The sequence below is a fragment of the Gasterosteus aculeatus genome, chromosome 16 (assembly GCF_964276395.1).
Source record: "Gasterosteus aculeatus chromosome 16, fGasAcu3.hap1.1, whole genome shotgun sequence".
In the NCBI taxonomy this organism is placed as follows: domain Eukaryota; kingdom Metazoa; phylum Chordata; class Actinopteri; order Perciformes; family Gasterosteidae; genus Gasterosteus; species Gasterosteus aculeatus.
Genome location: NC_135704.1, coordinates 11565314 through 11582375, shown reverse-complemented (window position 1 = coordinate 11582375; position 17062 = coordinate 11565314). Strand labels below are relative to the sequence as shown.

Below are 17062 nucleotides of genomic sequence, written 5' to 3'. Positions count from 1 at the left end.
AGAGGATGGTGTGGTGCGGGTACAGTGACATTATCCAATTTGATCTGAAGGGCTGAAGTACCTCCGCTCGATGTTCCTCTCCAGCTCTGCCAGCCGGATGACAGCTATATCGAGGGGATTGTCGGGCCGTCGCACCACCGTGCCAGGGAGCTCCTCCTGGGTCGTTTCTCTCTGCCCTTTCTTCTCCTGAGCAGGGGAGGCATGGAGCTTGTGCTCGTGGTAGACCAGATCCTCCCTCTCTGACTGGGGCTCACCATGCATCCAACCCTGGGGTAGGTGATGTTGCGTTTGATGACACAGTTAATCAACATATAGACAACGTGAGGACACCGGTGAAGGACAAGCATACATTGGATAATTGCAAGATGAACTCAACTGATTACATTTTCCATGCCTATGCGAGCTTGTATGAAGACGGAGGAATGAGACAACCGTTTGCAGATACCTTGACTTGCAGGCTCGCAGATACGACTTTCCTCTCCAGACCCTCGACTTGCTGCAGCAAGCTGATGTCCACCTCCATGGCCTGCTCCTCAACACACCAACCCTCCACGGTATTCTCACTCGGCTCCCTCTTCTTCAGCTCGGCCACGTCAATCGCTACAGACAACAATTTCAAACTTTAGTCTACTGAAAGCAAACTTGATATATTCAATATAAAGCAATAATAATAATATGTTTTGAGTGATTGTATGTCTGTTGATTGATGGAAATGTGGACTAACAGTGTTTGCTATTGGCACAGAGCTGGTTTGTGTACTCCATGTGTTTCTGGATCTGTTTCTGCAAGGCCTTCTCTCTGATGCCTCGGCTATGGAGGGCCTTGACCAAACTGTGCAGTTCCTCCATGTCAGCCACCCTCCACCAGCCACACAGCATATCTGCAAACACACACCAAGAACAATTTAAAAAACTCATCATGAAACTTGTTCCCCAACATAGGGGAGAAGTCATATAGCTGAGTGACCGCCTGTCTGGGCAGTAAATACTCGGCCATATTTGACTGGTGCATACTGGCAGTGAGCCATTCTTACCCTCGGGGATGGGCTGAGGACTGGGGTAGTCCTGGGTATTGGCCACTTCCACAGAAGGGAATGAGGCACACTCCGGCTTGTCACTCTGTTGCTCTGGGGTCCCACTCTTGTTGACAGAGTTGCTGTGTGCCAGAAGGAAGACTTTTTTGCCGTCACCCTTTACATGTAGGGAGCTCCGGTCCAGCGCTGGGGTTAGAGAAGCATTGAGGACGGGCAGGCCGGGACTCGTCGGCATGCCGGTCACATTGCACCACGTCAGCCTGCTTTGATGAATGCCAGACTTTACTTGCTGAGGGGAAAAATACACACACTTTGAATTATGATCAAACCTGGTACGAGTGTGATGAATAAAACATTCCAGGAGCTCATTCTGAAATAATTGTGACTGCGATTTTTGCCATCAACCAACCTGAGAGACAGAATGCTGAATGTTATTGGTCCCCGTAGGAGCCCTGCAGCTGGCACTAGCTGGGGAAATAGGGGACGGGGGTTTGGTGGCGCTAGTCTGTAGCGGAGAGGAGGACAAGGCCGGAGGGCTGGAGCCTGAGGTGAACGAGGACTCGTCACAAGGGGAGCGAGGCAAAAGGCTAAACCACTGGTTGCTCTTTTCCATCAGCATCTTAGAGAGCTGCTCCTCGTGATCGATGGACTGTGGGCCGCAGGTCACCCAGGGACTACCGAGCTGGGGGGAACTAAGCAGAGACGGCACTGAAGTAACCAATTTATCAATCAGTCCCTGCTGACCAGTAGCCGTCTGAGAGTCAGAATATGAGGGATAAGAGACAGCGGGAGGGACTTTAGCAGAAACACCGTAGTGAGGATCGACGTCCCGAGACATTTTGGCTACTTCAAGGAGTTTGCTGAGCTTTGAGAAGGAGCCAGGTTTCTGAAGGAACAGATTGAGACTGTCCATGTCCCGCTGGCCCTCCGGTGTGGTTGTGTCGCCGTCTGTGCTCTGTGCTGAGCTGGAGACCGCTGGCTTCTTTGTGTCTTCCTGCTGTTCTTCTTCTTCTTCTTTTATCCTCATCACCGCAGCCGTCCTCAGTCTTTTTCGCTCTTTCTCTGCCTCTTCATAACCTGAATGACATGAGAAAGTTAACAAAAGTGCACCAAAAAAGAAATGACAAAAGGTGAACAAAATCAGAGCTCTCAGTTTTGCGCTGCACCTTCACCGCTCTCCATGCCCTCCACAAAGACGCCCCTACACTGCGGCAGGACCCAGTAACGCCGCTTGTAGCGGTCCTGTCCGACCGTCATGGAGCGCAGGGAGTGAGATGAGTCGAATAATTTCTGTCTGATCTGACTCTGTTGCTGCGGGGACAGAGAATACAGCAGGTTGAACTATGCAGTCTTGAATTCATTGATGTGTGAATCCTGAGGGAATGAACAGGCTCATAGGGTTTAATCTACCTTGTATGTTTTCTCTATCTGTTTCTCCAGCTCCTCCATGCTGGCTGAGTGCACACTGTCGTCCTAAATGGAAAGATCTCATTAGCAGGAGGCCAGTGGATCTGCTGACATTTACAACTACAAAACAATGATTTAAGCGCTGGCTTTAGTCTCAGCGTCATGCCATCACTGACCTCCTCTTCACATATCTCTGCTTTCTTCCCTTTCGTCCCCACAGATTCCTCGTCGTCGTCCTCCTCCTCTCCTTGGTCTTCACTGGTGTCATCCTCGTCCTCTTCTTCCTCACTGTCCCCTTCTTTGCTCTTGCATTTGTTTCTAGCGGTGGGGGTGACAAAGGTGTGACTGTCCTCTCCGCCCACACTGCTCTCCCTTTTCCCAGTCTTCTTGGCATGGATGCTCCTCAGTCTTTGAAGACAAAATGGACAGCTTGTATATTGTGCGCAGAGTTTAAATTTAGAGTTAGTTTAGAAACTAGTTGAGACATTTTGAATAGCAGCTCGGATTATGCATGTACTCACTTGCGAAGTTTCCCCTCGACAACCCACTTATCCTTCCTCAGGTTGGTAATGTTATCTATGTTTCTGTCGATCTCACTGTAAAGTATTAAACAATATTTACATAGATGTTTCTGTGACCTTTTCAGCATTAGAGTACGAGGTCTTGGAGCAATGCTGCTGTAGGCAGCAGGTGTGTTCCAGTGTTACCGGCACGATTGGAAAATGGACGACACGTTTGATGCAACATTGTGAAACTCCATGAGACCTCAATTCACCTCATAATTTTGGAATTAAAACCAATACCTCAATACATTTAAAACATGCCACGACTCGTCAATCTCAGACAGAGTTTAAGTGATTTACTTCAGGCACATATAGTAAGACACTATATATAAATCCTGCATAAAGTATTTGTTTAGTTCAGTAAGATTGCAGTGTTACAAAACTTCAGTAAAAAGTTAAAATAAAAAAGCAAATAAATAAAAAAGCAAAAGTCAGTCAGAGGAAGGGAGGGCACGGACCTGATCACAGCCTTGCTGCAGCAGAGCTCATTAACTAAGAATGCCAGCATGGAGGCCTTCTGAGTCGGGCTGTGGGCCTGAAATGCTTTGGTCCGGAGGCTGAGGGCCAGAGCTGCCAGATCCATCTGCTCACAGTGGCCCTCCATGTAAATCTGCAGGATCTCAGACACGTTGTCTCGGTTGATCCCCACATTAGTCACGTGGTCCCCCAAAGCAATCTTATTCTGATTGAAATAGGGTTTCAAAATAAAAAAAGGTTAAACAAACGAGCGGAAAATCTTTTATATATACTGTGTAACCCATGAGAGCAGGGCACAGGTTGCGAGCATAACCCCATGAGCGCAATGAGAAACATTGCGTTGCGATGTAAAGACATGGTGGCACAGAATGGCCAATAGCTTTGGGTACTGCTTTAAAAATCTGTGTACCAACAGCTGAAAACACTGACACTCTTCTACACAGACTTGTTATTTAGCGTCAACGAGGCTACATGTTAACTTAATAACTCTGTGTAAGAGACAGTCAACTGCCAATATTTCCCTACGCATATCATCCTCTAGTGACAGCCGTTGGCTCTTCATTAAATAAATAAAGTGTACTTTGCAACTGCAATCATTAAAGTGTCAGGGAAAAGACACACTTGGACATAGTTAGGTCTGAATCAATCCATTTTCTGGGAAAATAGCAGGTGTGTTCTTTTTTCCTGTATGCACAAATTTTGCAAATGTAAAATACAGCACAGGAACCGCAAAACTCTCACCTTGTGACCTGCAGGTATGCCGGGATCACATACGACTGCGGAGAGCATGTTCACCAGCAGGTCCTGCACTTTGCCCATACTGTCCCCGGTGTTGAGCAACCCCTCCTGAAGGTCACTCAGGTGGAGCGTGTTTGGATTCATGTCTAGCCTCAGGACCTTGCCGAAGCTGCGCAGAAACTGCAGCACCATCAGGCATTCAGAGAAGGTACTACCCGGTAAGACAAGACCAGGGATCCGGGAAAAGTGCGGAAGTGCCTGTTGATTAATGAGAACAAGAAAAATTAAATATCTAAAAAATGTCTCATTCCTCAAGAACATTAAAACAATTTAACACTCTGTGTGAGAGAAGTGAAGATTTTACTTGTTTCAGACTATACATTTTCCCAGACAGAAAAACTAAAGAAGGATTTGATTACAAGGCGCGGATACCAAATTCTGTAGTTGGTGTTACGGCTCCAGTAGCCACTTGATGGCAGTATTTTAACTAAAACCGGCTTTTCTTTTTAATCTATTCCAGATGCTTTCAGTGATATTGCACATCTATTTCGGTGGCTCTGACATTGAAGCAATGAAACCACAAATTTATCAAAGAGCATTTCTAATCTTCATGCCTATAGCTCCTGCAGTGATTATACTGATTGATTTTGACGTAAAAAAAACCTTGCTGTCAGAAAATCCAATCTTTTCCACACACACCTATTCCACAGATGGAGACTATCCATGCTGACACACGTGCACTATCGTTTTCATCTGCCAGCAGCGCCACAGTGTGTGAATACCTCATGATCTGCTAAACACATGTCTTCATTTGGCTTCTTCAGCTCCTTGGCCTTTTCAAGTTCCAGTCTTCTAAGCTCCAATTTTCTCTCCTTGTTCAACCGTTTCTCATCCTTCTTCTCTTTCTTCAGACGCTCTTTCTCCTGCGGCCAAGAGGAAGCGTTATTGCCGCTCCCGCGGACTGTTGTGCTCAGAATTACAGCGGGAGGAACACACAAAGTACGACCTCGACTAAGGCACTTTTGATGGCACAGTGTAGCAGAACACAAGAGTGCGGATGCCCAGAAACAAGATGCAGTTCAGATCAGTTACCCACCTCCGCCTTCTTACGGTTCTCCACGGCCTTCATGAGCATCATGTGCTGCCTGCGTCTCTCTCTCTCCTGGCAGAGCACAGACACTCTTTATTTTACATTCACAGTTCATATGATTTTTCGGGGTAGGAAAACAGCTCATATATGCAACACACACTATCAACACAGAGTACATGCACAGTAGACAAACACGGATCACCATTCGCCACACAATCAATATGCTGCACATTGCATCGCAGGTAAAGTGTAAAAAAACAAAAAAACACTGAGCGGGTAAAGAAACACATGAGATTAAAAGCTACATCGCGGGTAGTTATGCGCACACACACACAACGCATAAATTAGAAACAGCCATTATTAATCGAGCATGTCAGCAAGAAGGAAAACTAAAAGATACAGGCCAAGAGGTTTAGACAAATAAGCTGAACATATTAAGTGTTAAAGTAAGAAGCAGAGCAGATCACTAATAATTAACTTATGACCAATGTCGTTAGAAAACTTTTCTGGGAATTAAATTAAAATTATCATATTTAAACTATTTATTTACTGTGAAAATTAAACCTATAGAGTCCCTCTATACTATCACTGCCCATTTAATGACGCAAATAAACGACCAGGATTTTCTTCCCATTAATTCAGGGATGTAAATCACTGTCACTGAGACACAGATAGCGCAGACATATGGAGTGCACCATCCTGGAAAAGCCATGCAGAAGGACATAGTATGACTGCAGCAAATGCTACACTTTGGTGTGCTTTGATGGCAACCATTCATCACAACACGTTCACAATACGATGTTAAATGTACAGAAACAAACATACCCATACCATATCTAGTCTATGTCTCTCCAACTCCTGGTAGAAAGAGTTTGGAAAGTATTAAAAAATAGAAAATCAGAGACAATAAAAATGCCAGAATAATCAAAATTAAAGATATATTTAAAAAAACACCCATGAGAACCTCAAAACATAATTTGATGTTATTGTACAAAATTATTCAATTAGGTTAATCTCCAAGACGTTCAGTTTAAACACTGTAAGAATAGCTTTGGTAAAATTTGGTCTTGATAATAAAAAGTAAAAAAATACCTGGTGCTTCAATATGACAGCTTGGAGTCTTCTTATCTCCTTCTCCTATGCCAAAGGAGATTAAGTTAATTAGGAACGGAAACATGTGCAAACGTATACACACTCCATTGAACAACATCATGCTAAAGTTCCAGGGCCCCTACACTTCATTGATTGGAAACATCTCACAAATGCATGGAGATGATCAAATCTTTTAAATCAGTGATGAATCTCTTTTGCACTGACGAGCCGCTCAAAAAGAGAAGAAACATTATAATGCGCACTGGCAAGTTCAAATGAATGGAAGTCGGCTTATCGGGGGAGCATGCTGATCTAACTCACCTTGTTTCGCTTCTCAGCCTCCATTATTTTAGCATTGGCAGCTTCCTCTTTCTTCTTTCTTTTTGTCTGTACGTAAAGGAGAAACCGTAGAATCATCCAAAACACATACAGTAGATATGCTACAGACGATTAAATAAATGGACATTTGATTGGGGCAGAAAACTGATTAAAGCAAATGTACATAATTCTCTTAACTCAAACAAAAAAGTTGGAAAATGATCTTAAATATATGAAATTTATATAAATCAGGTTCTTAATAGTATGCATTTCTTTATTATGTGTTTGCAAGATTTAAATCTGTTAACAGCATCAATGGAAAATACTCCACAGAAAGCTAAATAGTCAGTGGCTCACTGATAAGGTCATATCTAACATATTGAAATATTGCTCAATGAGATGATTATGTCTTCCCATTAACAGTGAAAGACAAAATGGTTGCAGTTATTATGAAACACCAGCAGGCAGTGAGAATAAATTAAGCAAAACTCTATCAGTAATTACAGCCACAACGAAATCCTGTTAAGAGACGCTTGCCAAGCGTGTCAACTAAAATTTGATTTATAAAAAGCTAAAATACTTCACAGCTGCCATTAGTGAGAATGCAAAATAGGTGTTTCACCTAGCCATGGTAAACTCTGAGCCACCTCTTACTTAATGAAATACTGTATTTTGTATTAAGCTCCCTCACGGTCGGAGGAGATTTTCATATTCAATGGCAGTTTTTCAAAAACCCAATTAGGCATTAGTCACATGTACTCACTGGATGTGACTAAAAGTGGGGCCACATAATTTAGGAATAGCCTTTGGTTGGGTTTAAAAAAGAAAAGGAGAAAAAAAAATCCTATCAACAGCAGAAAGGAAGTGTTTCAGAATGTTTCTGCAATAACTTTAAGGACGAACCTCGAGAATTTGCTGTGCACGGAGTTCTTTCTCCATACGAACTTGCTGAATACGCTTGATCTTCTCCTGGTAAAAGGATGAGGGCAAGATCAAATGAATTAACTGTTAAGTCATGCATGTTATAGAGTGGGGGAGGGATGGTGGGGATTGAAGCAGTACAGGGGGTCTTTGCAGACGAGAAAAGGTATAGCATTTAGAAAGACTTCCATGCAGAATATTAAGGGATAATTTACATTGCTTAACTTATGTTTGTTTTACTTTAGAGCACACAAACACCACGTATGAACAGAGGGTTATGAAGCTGCACAGGATGTTAAGCAATAAATGCAAAGGAAAGTCCTTACTTGCTGTTTAACAATCTTCATCTGCTCCCTCTTTTTCCGCCTCTCCTCTGCAGCCATTATTGCTGGAAGACAGATAAATTAGGCGTGCACACAGCATTGTGAGGGCAGTGTTGGACTTGTATCCAAGCGTTTACCTTGTTGCTTCCTTGCCTCTTTGGCTGCTTGTGCCATGGCCTGCTTCTCAAGTTTCCTCATCATTTTTATTTGAGCTGCCTGTCGAGCTATTTCTGCAACATAATAAGAGTTGTTCCTGAAATCTGAGGGGAAAAACTGTCCGACAGTTGCTGTTACGATTCTCCGAATCCCTCTGAACAACGTCTGAAGAAAGGGAGCAGGTTTAGCAACAAGCTACTGTGTTTATGTACAATAGTGACTTTGGGACCCATTGATAAATACAATATTGCCGCCTCTGTCTATATTGTTTTTATCAATATATGTTTCTAGAAAGAATGGATTACAACTTGATATTACAAGGACATTAACCATTGATATTTTAGATTAATGGAAATGGCTCTGCTGAAAATGAAATGAAAGGTTTATTTGATCACTTGTTGATTTACTATCCTTACAAAAAAAACCCATAAATGATAGATAACAGTTGTTTGTGTTCCATTGTTAACGGACCTTGAGCCTCCAGTTTGCGTAGCAGTTTAGAGTCGCTGACGCCTTGGAAGTTATTTTCATCGATAGCAAGTGGATGGATCCTCCAGCGGCTGGATCCCGGGCCCTCGCCTATCAGCTGCCGCTCAGACTGTGCGCAGCGGCTGCGCCTCCCATCCATCGCTATGATACGGGGAGCAATCTCCTCCTCTGCCAGCAAGAACCACTGTAGACCCTGCGTGATCAGAGAAGAAAGACATCAAAACCAACAAACTTTACAAACACAGCTCGACTGGTTATCTACTGAATGCTTCAATTTGTAGATTTTCACGTTGACTGGCTTAAGTACCTTAAAGCTGAGGCTGTGTAGGGGATACACAACATGCATCAGGCAACAACGGTACTATTCTTAATGCTTAAAGCATATTTTAAATACCATTTGGATTGTATAAAACATATTCCAATATATCCTACAAGATTTCCATCTATGATTGAAAAAAATTTGTTAATTATCAATGTCAACAATAAAATTAAATACTGGACACAAAAGAAGTAGAAACATTTACCTCTGGTCCTTCTCTGGTTTCATAGAAGTCACCAACTTGAATTTTTGTACTGAAGCTGAAATTATCTCGTGATATTTCAGTTATTCCATTTCGAAGTAAGTACTGTAGACAAGTGAATAACACGTACAACTTAAAGAGGTACATTTCAGCCATTTTGACTGATCTTATTCAATCATATAAGGCTTTTATGCTCATTTCAAGATTGATAAGACTGTAGCTTCACCTTCATGACATCCGGATACTGACGTAGCTTCTTCCCACACGGAGCAAAGTACGCTACCTCTCCCTGTAGGCGACCCGCCACAGTCCTTATACGGGTCTCTCTCTGCCACCTGAAAAACAAAAGGAATACCACATATAGTACCATATCGTTCAATGATAATCTCAGCATTGGGCGACAGAGTTCAGATCCTTCCGTTCACGAGCACATAAGGAAGGAAACTACACTAACGAGGTGTGTAGCCGTGTTGGCTTTGGCCTTGACCCTGCTAGTAGTCACACTCCTAAATACCCGAGCACCGAGCGGGGCTGCCCCTCAGCGCCCATGTCCTCCGCAGGAGAGCAGCCGTGGCTTATACACAAGACATGTAGGCAGTTATCCCACACGGAGAAGGGGCTTAATATACAGACCTATGGCCCGTTTCCTGTGAACATGCTGATGAGAAACATCCCTAGAAGATGAAAGGCACTCAGATCCAAGGCTGCAGAATTTGTGGGCAGGGGGCTACTAATGTTGCATGTCTGTTGAGGCTGGATACAATTAACCCATTGATGCAGAGGTGCTGGGCCTCATTTCATTTCCTGCCTACTACTCAAGACTGGAGATTTTAAAAGGCCCCTAAATGGATGTTTTTCGTGGTCTACTTGTGTAATACCTCTTGATGAAAACAACACTTTGTTTGTTTTTTTAGATCAGCAACTTTAGTGGTGCTTTTTACAGTAACATGTAAAGCATTCTTGGCTGGTTTCAGATTTACAGTGAAATACCCCACCTACATATGACAAATAAAAAAAACGTACTTGTTTAGAGAATGAAGTGTTTATTCTTTTGTATTACTAGTGTGAATGCGCTCACACTGGAATTCATTGTCGGTTGTATGTGGCAAACACGTGATAACATTTGCGTCTTGTGCTGATCACAAAGACTGTAGATAACCTTTTAGGATAGGTCCCTCGTCAGCGCTCAGTGAGCTGACATTTTACTACAACACCGATCGCATAAACACAAACAATTCAGGAAGTAGAACAGTAAGAACAAATGGAACAGAGACTGACTGTCAAACCAAGTATTTATTTTGCTATGAAGTGCATGCAGAGTAGCTCACCCAAACTCAAGAGGCAACCGCAGAACTCTCTCATCGGTTACTCTCCTCCTCTTTCCAGATCCTAAAAAACAGGAGAAATGACAGAACGCTTGTAAGCAAATCCACAAAATCTGCCATGCTTACAGATATATCCACTTTGGAAACAAGGAGGGGGCAAAACATTATTGCGAATATAAAACAGAGGAAGACCTTGTTGTACATTAGTTTATTGTGGATAGCATTCTTGTATATTAAAAGGGCAAACGTCACATGATCACTTAAAACGCAAATAAACTTAAATTTACATTTTAAAAATGTTAATAACTTCCCATTACAGCAAGTAAGAATCCAGCTCTATCAGCAGGGATATATGCTCTGCGACTCATCCAATATCAGATGTGTAAAGCATGTTCCTGGTTTGATAAAACAAAGGCGGCAGGAGACCATATAAACAATGTCACAATCCATTTCTTCCAGAGAGCATTTCCACCTGTAACCGTTGGGGATCCATAGTTTTTATAATGGGAAGTAAACGTCATTTTACACGAATGGTTGGGTAGTCTGAATGAGCAAGGTAAGCGTGGAAAAAAATGAATACCATTCTGGCTTTTGGCACGACCCTACTCTGAATCACACGTGTCTTATTGTATTGTAAACTGAAGCGGTCCTGCAGGTAAGGGATGTATTTATCTAACAAACACAGGATTTGTTACCTGACTGTGGGGTGAAGGTGAAGGACAGCGATGTGGTGCTGTGGTTACTCGGTGGCCCTGAGCTGGTCACCGTGTTGGGGTTATGAAGGCCACTAGGTGAACTCTGAGGCTTGCTCATCTGCAGGTTGAGCAGGGAGCCGTTGGCGGAGAGGTTCGACGAGGACAAGGACGCTTTGGCGCGTTTCAGGGGGGTCCTTTCTGCATCGCTCTCGCCTTCTGTCTCACTGTGCTCCTTAATGTCATCCTCTGAGCCAGCACCGTCGCTATCCAGATCGCTCTCAGACTCTACAGGGGATACCGGTGTGACCACAGGGGGAAAACAAATCATGCCCTAATTAGCATTCCGCTCACAACCAAACCTCATCTAACATCTCATATCGGCAATAACAGGTTGTCAATGGAATATATTTATTCAATTAAGGTCTGTTTAATCCAACCTGACAGGCTACTGGCAGAATCTTCATCCTCAATATCATCTTCATTATCTTCATCATCGTCATCAAAGTCATCCCCCAGGGAGTCGTCAGAGTCTCTGCTGCTGTGGATGTCAGACTCACTGCCTCGGACCACGTCTGGGGCTGGACAGGACGCTTGGGTTTTAGCGAGGCGATCTCCTTCATGCAGAGACTTGGGAGTGCTCGTCTTTCTTGGTCTGTGAGCGAGACCCGACGGAGATTTAAGTGGGGAAGCAGAGCTGGCGGGCATGTCCTTGGCGCATGTGCTCAGGTTGATGGGCATGAGATGGGCGGGGCTGGTGGCCACCGGGAGGGGCTTGCTACTGGAGGTGCTGCTGTGGCTGCGGGGTTTGGTGATCAGAGCCAAAGGGGCGTCCTGGACGGCGTTGTGGGTGACTCCATTAAGGTGGTGGCTCAGGAACAGATTGGTGTCGTTGCCGTGTGGGAGGGACAGCGAATGGCTGCTGAATATATCAGACAAACTTTTATGCTGTGTCAGCAAAGATGAAGAGGACGCTGGATTTTTGTGACTTTTACACCGGCTCTTAGGTCGCAGGTCGAACGCCTGCTTCGCGAAGTCTGCGGACTGGAGGGGCTTTAAAAGTGAAAATTGGAAAAAGTGACAGAAAAAAAAGGAAAGTAATTACACAAACTGTCACTCACATAACGGCTGGCAGTCAATGAAGGAATATAAGGTGTAACAAGAGACAGGGACAATGAAGAGCGAGCTCAAGCCTGTCAAGTACAGTAAAGAGAAAAAGACTGCCGTGGAAAATATTTCCAAATTGTTTGGCTTCGTGCCATTGTGCGACTCTAGCTGTCATCTTGTATTTGTTGCTATTGTCACACTTAATCAAAAGCCTGTATTTAATGCACCGCCATCATATGAATTAAAACTCTTGTTACAGACTGCTACATTTCCCTTCCTTTTCAAAGTAGTAACAATAGCAGAGGCCTTTACAAAACAAAAAAAGACAGATTTCTCCACTCCTGATAACAAACATCCCAAAGCGTAAAAGAGCTAATTGCTTGTCAATTTCCCAATAGAGCTAAATGCGCTGTCACTTCTTGTCATGTTGCAGTCGGACTCACATGGAGTATAATAAAAGCCCCTATTACATTAATTTGTTTTTTTTTGTACTGTGGACAGAATTTTTGGAAACAAAAATACTGCAAATGCAATGCATATAACTCACCTGTTTTAAATTGAAACTTTTTAAGTGAGACAACCGTTCATCCGGAAGGTTTCCACTGCTCTCCTTCATGCCATCAGCCAACTGAGTGTGCTTTGGAGAAGGCATCAGAAATTTCGGGTTCTGTTGAAGCTTTTTGGAGGCCAACCGGGTTGGTGTTCTGGATGAAGGAGAGAGGGAGTGAGGCTTCCATGAGGAACCGAGACCGATGCTTCAGATGGGAAAAGAGAAGACCGAGCTATGTGCAAAATCAATATCAATGTATGTATGCGCAATAAAAATACAATAAACACGTTACATCTCATACGTGCAATTGTGTTTGCAATTTATTTATTATACTTTTGCAGTTTGATTATTTATATTACTCGTTTAGTTTTTTTAAATTTGTTTTCTACGGATGTCTCTTGTCGCACCATCCACTTTGCTGCTGTGATCATGTGAAATCCTACCACTGTGGGGCTAATAAAGGATTATTTTGTCTTATCTTATGCTCTGGTTGGATCAAATGAGAAAAATGTAAAGGGATGCAAGAGTAGAGATGAGATTGAGACAGAGGCAGGGTTGGACTTGTACCTGCAGGGCAGTGGAGAGGCCTCCCTGTGGGACGGCGCTCTGGGACTGTTGCCGGCCGCCAACCCCGTGGCCTGGATCACGCTGATGTGCTGCTGGCCTTCCTCCTCAACGGACCCGGAGTTCTGGAGGAACTGCGAAGGGCCCGCGAGACGGGAGGAGGGATGCAGCCGGTACGGAGAAGCCAAAGGTGTGCCGTCGAGCTGACTGTCTGGAGTTGACTTTCCATCAGCGGTGTGAGGTCTCTTCTTTTTACTCTCACAAGTGTTCTGTGTCAGCCGCTGAGTGGGAGGGGGACGAGGAAAAGACAGCGTGTCATGTCAGCTCCTACTGGGATGGCCCCACAGTGGCAGCTCTGTCAGCTAGCACACACATCAAGTCTGCCACCCACCACCACGGCTATTTTTGACAAACCAACGAACATTTACAGCACTGAAGAGGGAGGACATTTGTCATACAACTCTTAGTAAAATGACCTTTTGTGAAGTCTTTGGTGTCCACTGATTTCAAAGCAGAGTATGCTGCGGAATATTCGAGCGCGGACAGTTTGAGACACTGATAATCAAAAGCTCTTTCATAGTGCTCATTTATGGAGTCACTGTCTTGAGTGCAAGGTCAGAGGGGAAAAACTGAATGCCAACCAGGCAGACGCAGGTCTGATAAGGATAAGAGTTAGAGACACACCAGGCACCATGCAACACTCACGCTTTGTTCATTATGTTTACATTAATGTTAGGAGACCACACATTGTATGTGATTGGATCTTGTGTTGTGGCGGGAGGACCTGCTCCTCCTCGACGGCAGTTTAGGGCCCAAGAAATCTTTTATTTTATATCTAACAAGAAATACAAAACATAATGTTCTTCTTGATGTTAGTCAGTTGTTCTTCCGGCCTGCGTGCCGACAGAACGGCTCCTGCCTTTGCAAACGCAGCGCTGATACTTCCCCTGTGATCTGACAAATAAATCTACCAGAACGAGAGAAGTTGTTTGGCTGAATTCTTCCAGATGTCCCCAACCGGGCTTCCAATTTTGAATTCGCATTCGTTCTTTCAACACTTACCATGACTTTCCTTTTGATGTGACTGTCTTTTTCGGAATCAGAGTTGCCACTGTCGTTGCTCTGATTGTCATCATCTTCATCATTGTCATCCTCCTCCATGTCTTCTGGATCACAGCTGCTCTCCTCCCCATCACTGAAGGAGCTATCCGAGAGTGAGCCCGATTGGCTGCCACTCATACTGGAGGTCTCTTGTGGTCTTTTGTTGGGTTCCTAAATGATAAAAGTCAATTTATTTTGTAAAATAGGAGAAATTGACCAGGAACAACATAACAGTGATGTGTCTCTTAATGCAGTGTATTGTAGTGCTGAGAAGTCACCTTTTCTTTTGTTTTCTGGGTGATCTCCTTATGCAGTTGGTCCTGGTCGTTCGGACGCCGGCTACAGTTGGACTTAGTTTTCGCAGCGTTTCCCTTTGTTGGAAGTGAACCGGTAGTCACAGCAGAGTTCCCAGTAGGAGATGAGCCACTCCTACCATTCCCCGTACCAATTACGCCTACAGAAACTGGAATTGTGCATTTCTTTAGATAGAAACTTCTGAGAAGAAGCAGCGTGAGACAAACTCATAAGGCGGACAATAAGTCTCATAATGTTAACTTTAGTATTCCAATGTCATACAAAAATAGGTTTGGGGAACCATTCTTTGCGGAGCCTCTATGCTTTTCTTTAATCTACAAGAACATGGAATACCTTAAACAGGGTCGGCCTCTTTTTGTTACCTGGAGAACGAGACTGCAAGTAAGTGGGATCGTAGCCTTTGAAGGTTGATGCAAATATGGGATGCAGACCTAGAAGAGGCGGGAAGAAGGATCCTGCTCCGCTGGTATGAGCCTCAGATAGCCTCCACCAGTCTAGAAGACAGGGAAGGCTCACAAATTATTCATCTCATCTACAGGACACATCTGAAGTGAAATCATGGAGACATTCAACTGTGCTTTAGACTTTTTATTTCCATTTCAATGTAGTGGACAATTTCACCTTCCCATTAGAATAATGATATAATCCGGGAAAATACCAAAATTATTTCCTAGACAGAAAACTATTAACACTACCCTCAAACAAATGTTGCTCTTTTTATTCCATAAATGGAAAAACGCATCACATTTCCTACCTGGAAATGTACCAAACTGTGAGTGAGCAGCCAAGGCCGACAAGCCCAGACTTCCAAGGCCTCCAAACTCAGATCGGCCAGAACTTGATGTGTAGAGCCCGAAAGCTGGATGGCTGACCACAGGGAACCCATTGGAGCTGCCAGAAACATTTAACCGTTCATCCCCAGTTACCTGGCGCAGATGGCCTGCAGAACAAAGGACACAGTTCAAAGACTGCTTTAATTACATTCAAATATTCATTTTCTGGATAATCTTGCTATCTAGAAAAAGGGTCTATCCTGATATACAATATGCATATACTGTACAAAAGTCGATTGGCTATATCAGGGTTTAATTATAAAAGTCGCTAATTGCCAATACAAAGATACCATTCAGTAGACTGTATTTTGCTGGCTTCATCCTCACGTTGCTCGTCATCAGAGTCTTCCTCAAGCTGCTAGCTCAACAGTTGGGAATACTAACAACTGCCATAGTTATCGTTTACGTTCATCATAAAATGTTTACCTTGATAGGAATCATTTTAGATGAGTGGCATTGGAGGAAACCCCGAGGGGACGGTCTGCCATTGTCGCCAACTTGACAGCTCTCTTGCTAGATTTAACAACTTTTGGAGCAGTTGCAGCTTGATTCTTCCAATGGAGAAGAGTTGGCAACACTGGGCCGGGTTTCTCAGTTGGATACTTTTAAAAATCTAGCTTGCTCGTGCTGGTTCCTCCTGTGTCGCTAATAGCAACGTTAAGAACCCTGGGCAAGGATAAACCCAATTACATTTGTTCAGTTCAAATGAAAAGCTAACGAGGCTAATCAGTGAGTCTTATTACAGCACATTATTATTATTATGATTATTATTAACTGTTCATCTGGGAAGATAACTTTAGCTAAAATTCTCAATCAGTTTAAAAATGAGCTAGAAAGCCCAAAAAGCAACACAGGCTTAATCTTTAAGAGCCAATTAAGACTTTACGTATTGCACTCCGGCTGTACAGGAACAATGAAATATTTTTAAATCTTCTTAAAAATAACCAGGTCATGCCTTTTGTCAAATGCCACTCTGGAATCAGACACGTCTTCCAACTCTGTTAAATTCAGAAGGAGGGGATGCATAAACATGTTTCTTACATACGCTTAGCTAAAGCAATTAAAAAGCTTTTAAGGGTATGAAAGCTCGAGAACAATTGTATTCAAAGGGGTGTAACCATATCTGGTCTTTTGGCATCTTTGTTCCACTTCCCACAGGGGATAGGACATATCTTAAATGAATTTACTTGATAATCATAACAGCTATGCTACTACAGAGGTGCCAATGTACTTTAGTGTTCAGTCCAAAATAAATTATCTGGGAAATTTCTGTGCACGTTTGGTGTGGGGGTTTGGAAATGAATAATTTATGAGAATGTCTCTAATGTCTTCTTCATTGTGAAAGAACAGCATAAAAAAAGGGGGAAAAAATACTTTTTGGTGCATCTTATCATGAAGGAAAAAAATAATCAAAAACCACAGTATGTAAATTTGCACATTATTTTGT

The 17062-nt window shown here is 43.3% G+C and overlaps 1 protein-coding gene across 4 annotated transcripts in view; it reads right to left on the bottom strand.

The window, feature by feature from the left end:
* LOC120834518 (bromodomain adjacent to zinc finger domain protein 2B) overlaps positions 1 to 17062 on the bottom strand; it is a 40644-nt gene that overhangs the window by 2832 nt on the left and 20750 nt on the right. For 2 of the 4 annotated variants that reach the window (XM_040202559.2, XM_040202560.2), the window contains 31 exons: positions 15537 to 15722; positions 15145 to 15276; positions 14746 to 14930; positions 14429 to 14638; positions 13370 to 13647; positions 12800 to 12956; positions 11586 to 12198; positions 11149 to 11433; positions 10457 to 10517; positions 9355 to 9463; positions 9132 to 9233; positions 8590 to 8800; positions 8100 to 8192; positions 7966 to 8027; positions 7622 to 7687; positions 6722 to 6787; positions 6401 to 6445; positions 6134 to 6166; positions 5315 to 5380; positions 5001 to 5141; positions 4222 to 4476; positions 3462 to 3685; positions 2962 to 3036; positions 2617 to 2848; positions 2444 to 2506; positions 2200 to 2344; positions 1443 to 2110; positions 1034 to 1322; positions 725 to 880; positions 446 to 600; positions 62 to 267 (listed from right to left, as the gene is read on the bottom strand). In XM_040202559.2, the coding sequence (XP_040058493.2) occupies positions 62 to 267; positions 446 to 600; positions 725 to 880; positions 1034 to 1322; positions 1443 to 2110; positions 2200 to 2344; positions 2444 to 2506; positions 2617 to 2848; positions 2962 to 3036; positions 3462 to 3685; positions 4222 to 4476; positions 5001 to 5141; positions 5315 to 5380; positions 6134 to 6166; positions 6401 to 6445; positions 6722 to 6787; positions 7622 to 7687; positions 7966 to 8027; positions 8100 to 8192; positions 8590 to 8800; positions 9132 to 9233; positions 9355 to 9463; positions 10457 to 10517; positions 11149 to 11433; positions 11586 to 12198; positions 12800 to 12956; positions 13370 to 13647; positions 14429 to 14638; positions 14746 to 14930; positions 15145 to 15276; positions 15537 to 15722 (5569 nt within the window). The remainder of the gene's footprint in view (positions 1 to 61; positions 268 to 445; positions 601 to 724; positions 881 to 1033; positions 1323 to 1442; positions 2111 to 2199; positions 2345 to 2443; positions 2507 to 2616; positions 2849 to 2961; positions 3037 to 3461; positions 3686 to 4221; positions 4477 to 5000; positions 5142 to 5314; positions 5381 to 6133; positions 6167 to 6400; positions 6446 to 6721; positions 6788 to 7621; positions 7688 to 7965; positions 8028 to 8099; positions 8193 to 8589; positions 8801 to 9131; positions 9234 to 9354; positions 9464 to 10456; positions 10518 to 11148; positions 11434 to 11585; positions 12199 to 12799; positions 12957 to 13369; positions 13648 to 14428; positions 14639 to 14745; positions 14931 to 15144; positions 15277 to 15536; positions 15723 to 17062) is intronic. The other 2 variants (XM_040202561.2, XM_040202562.2) reach the window with 2 other exon arrangements.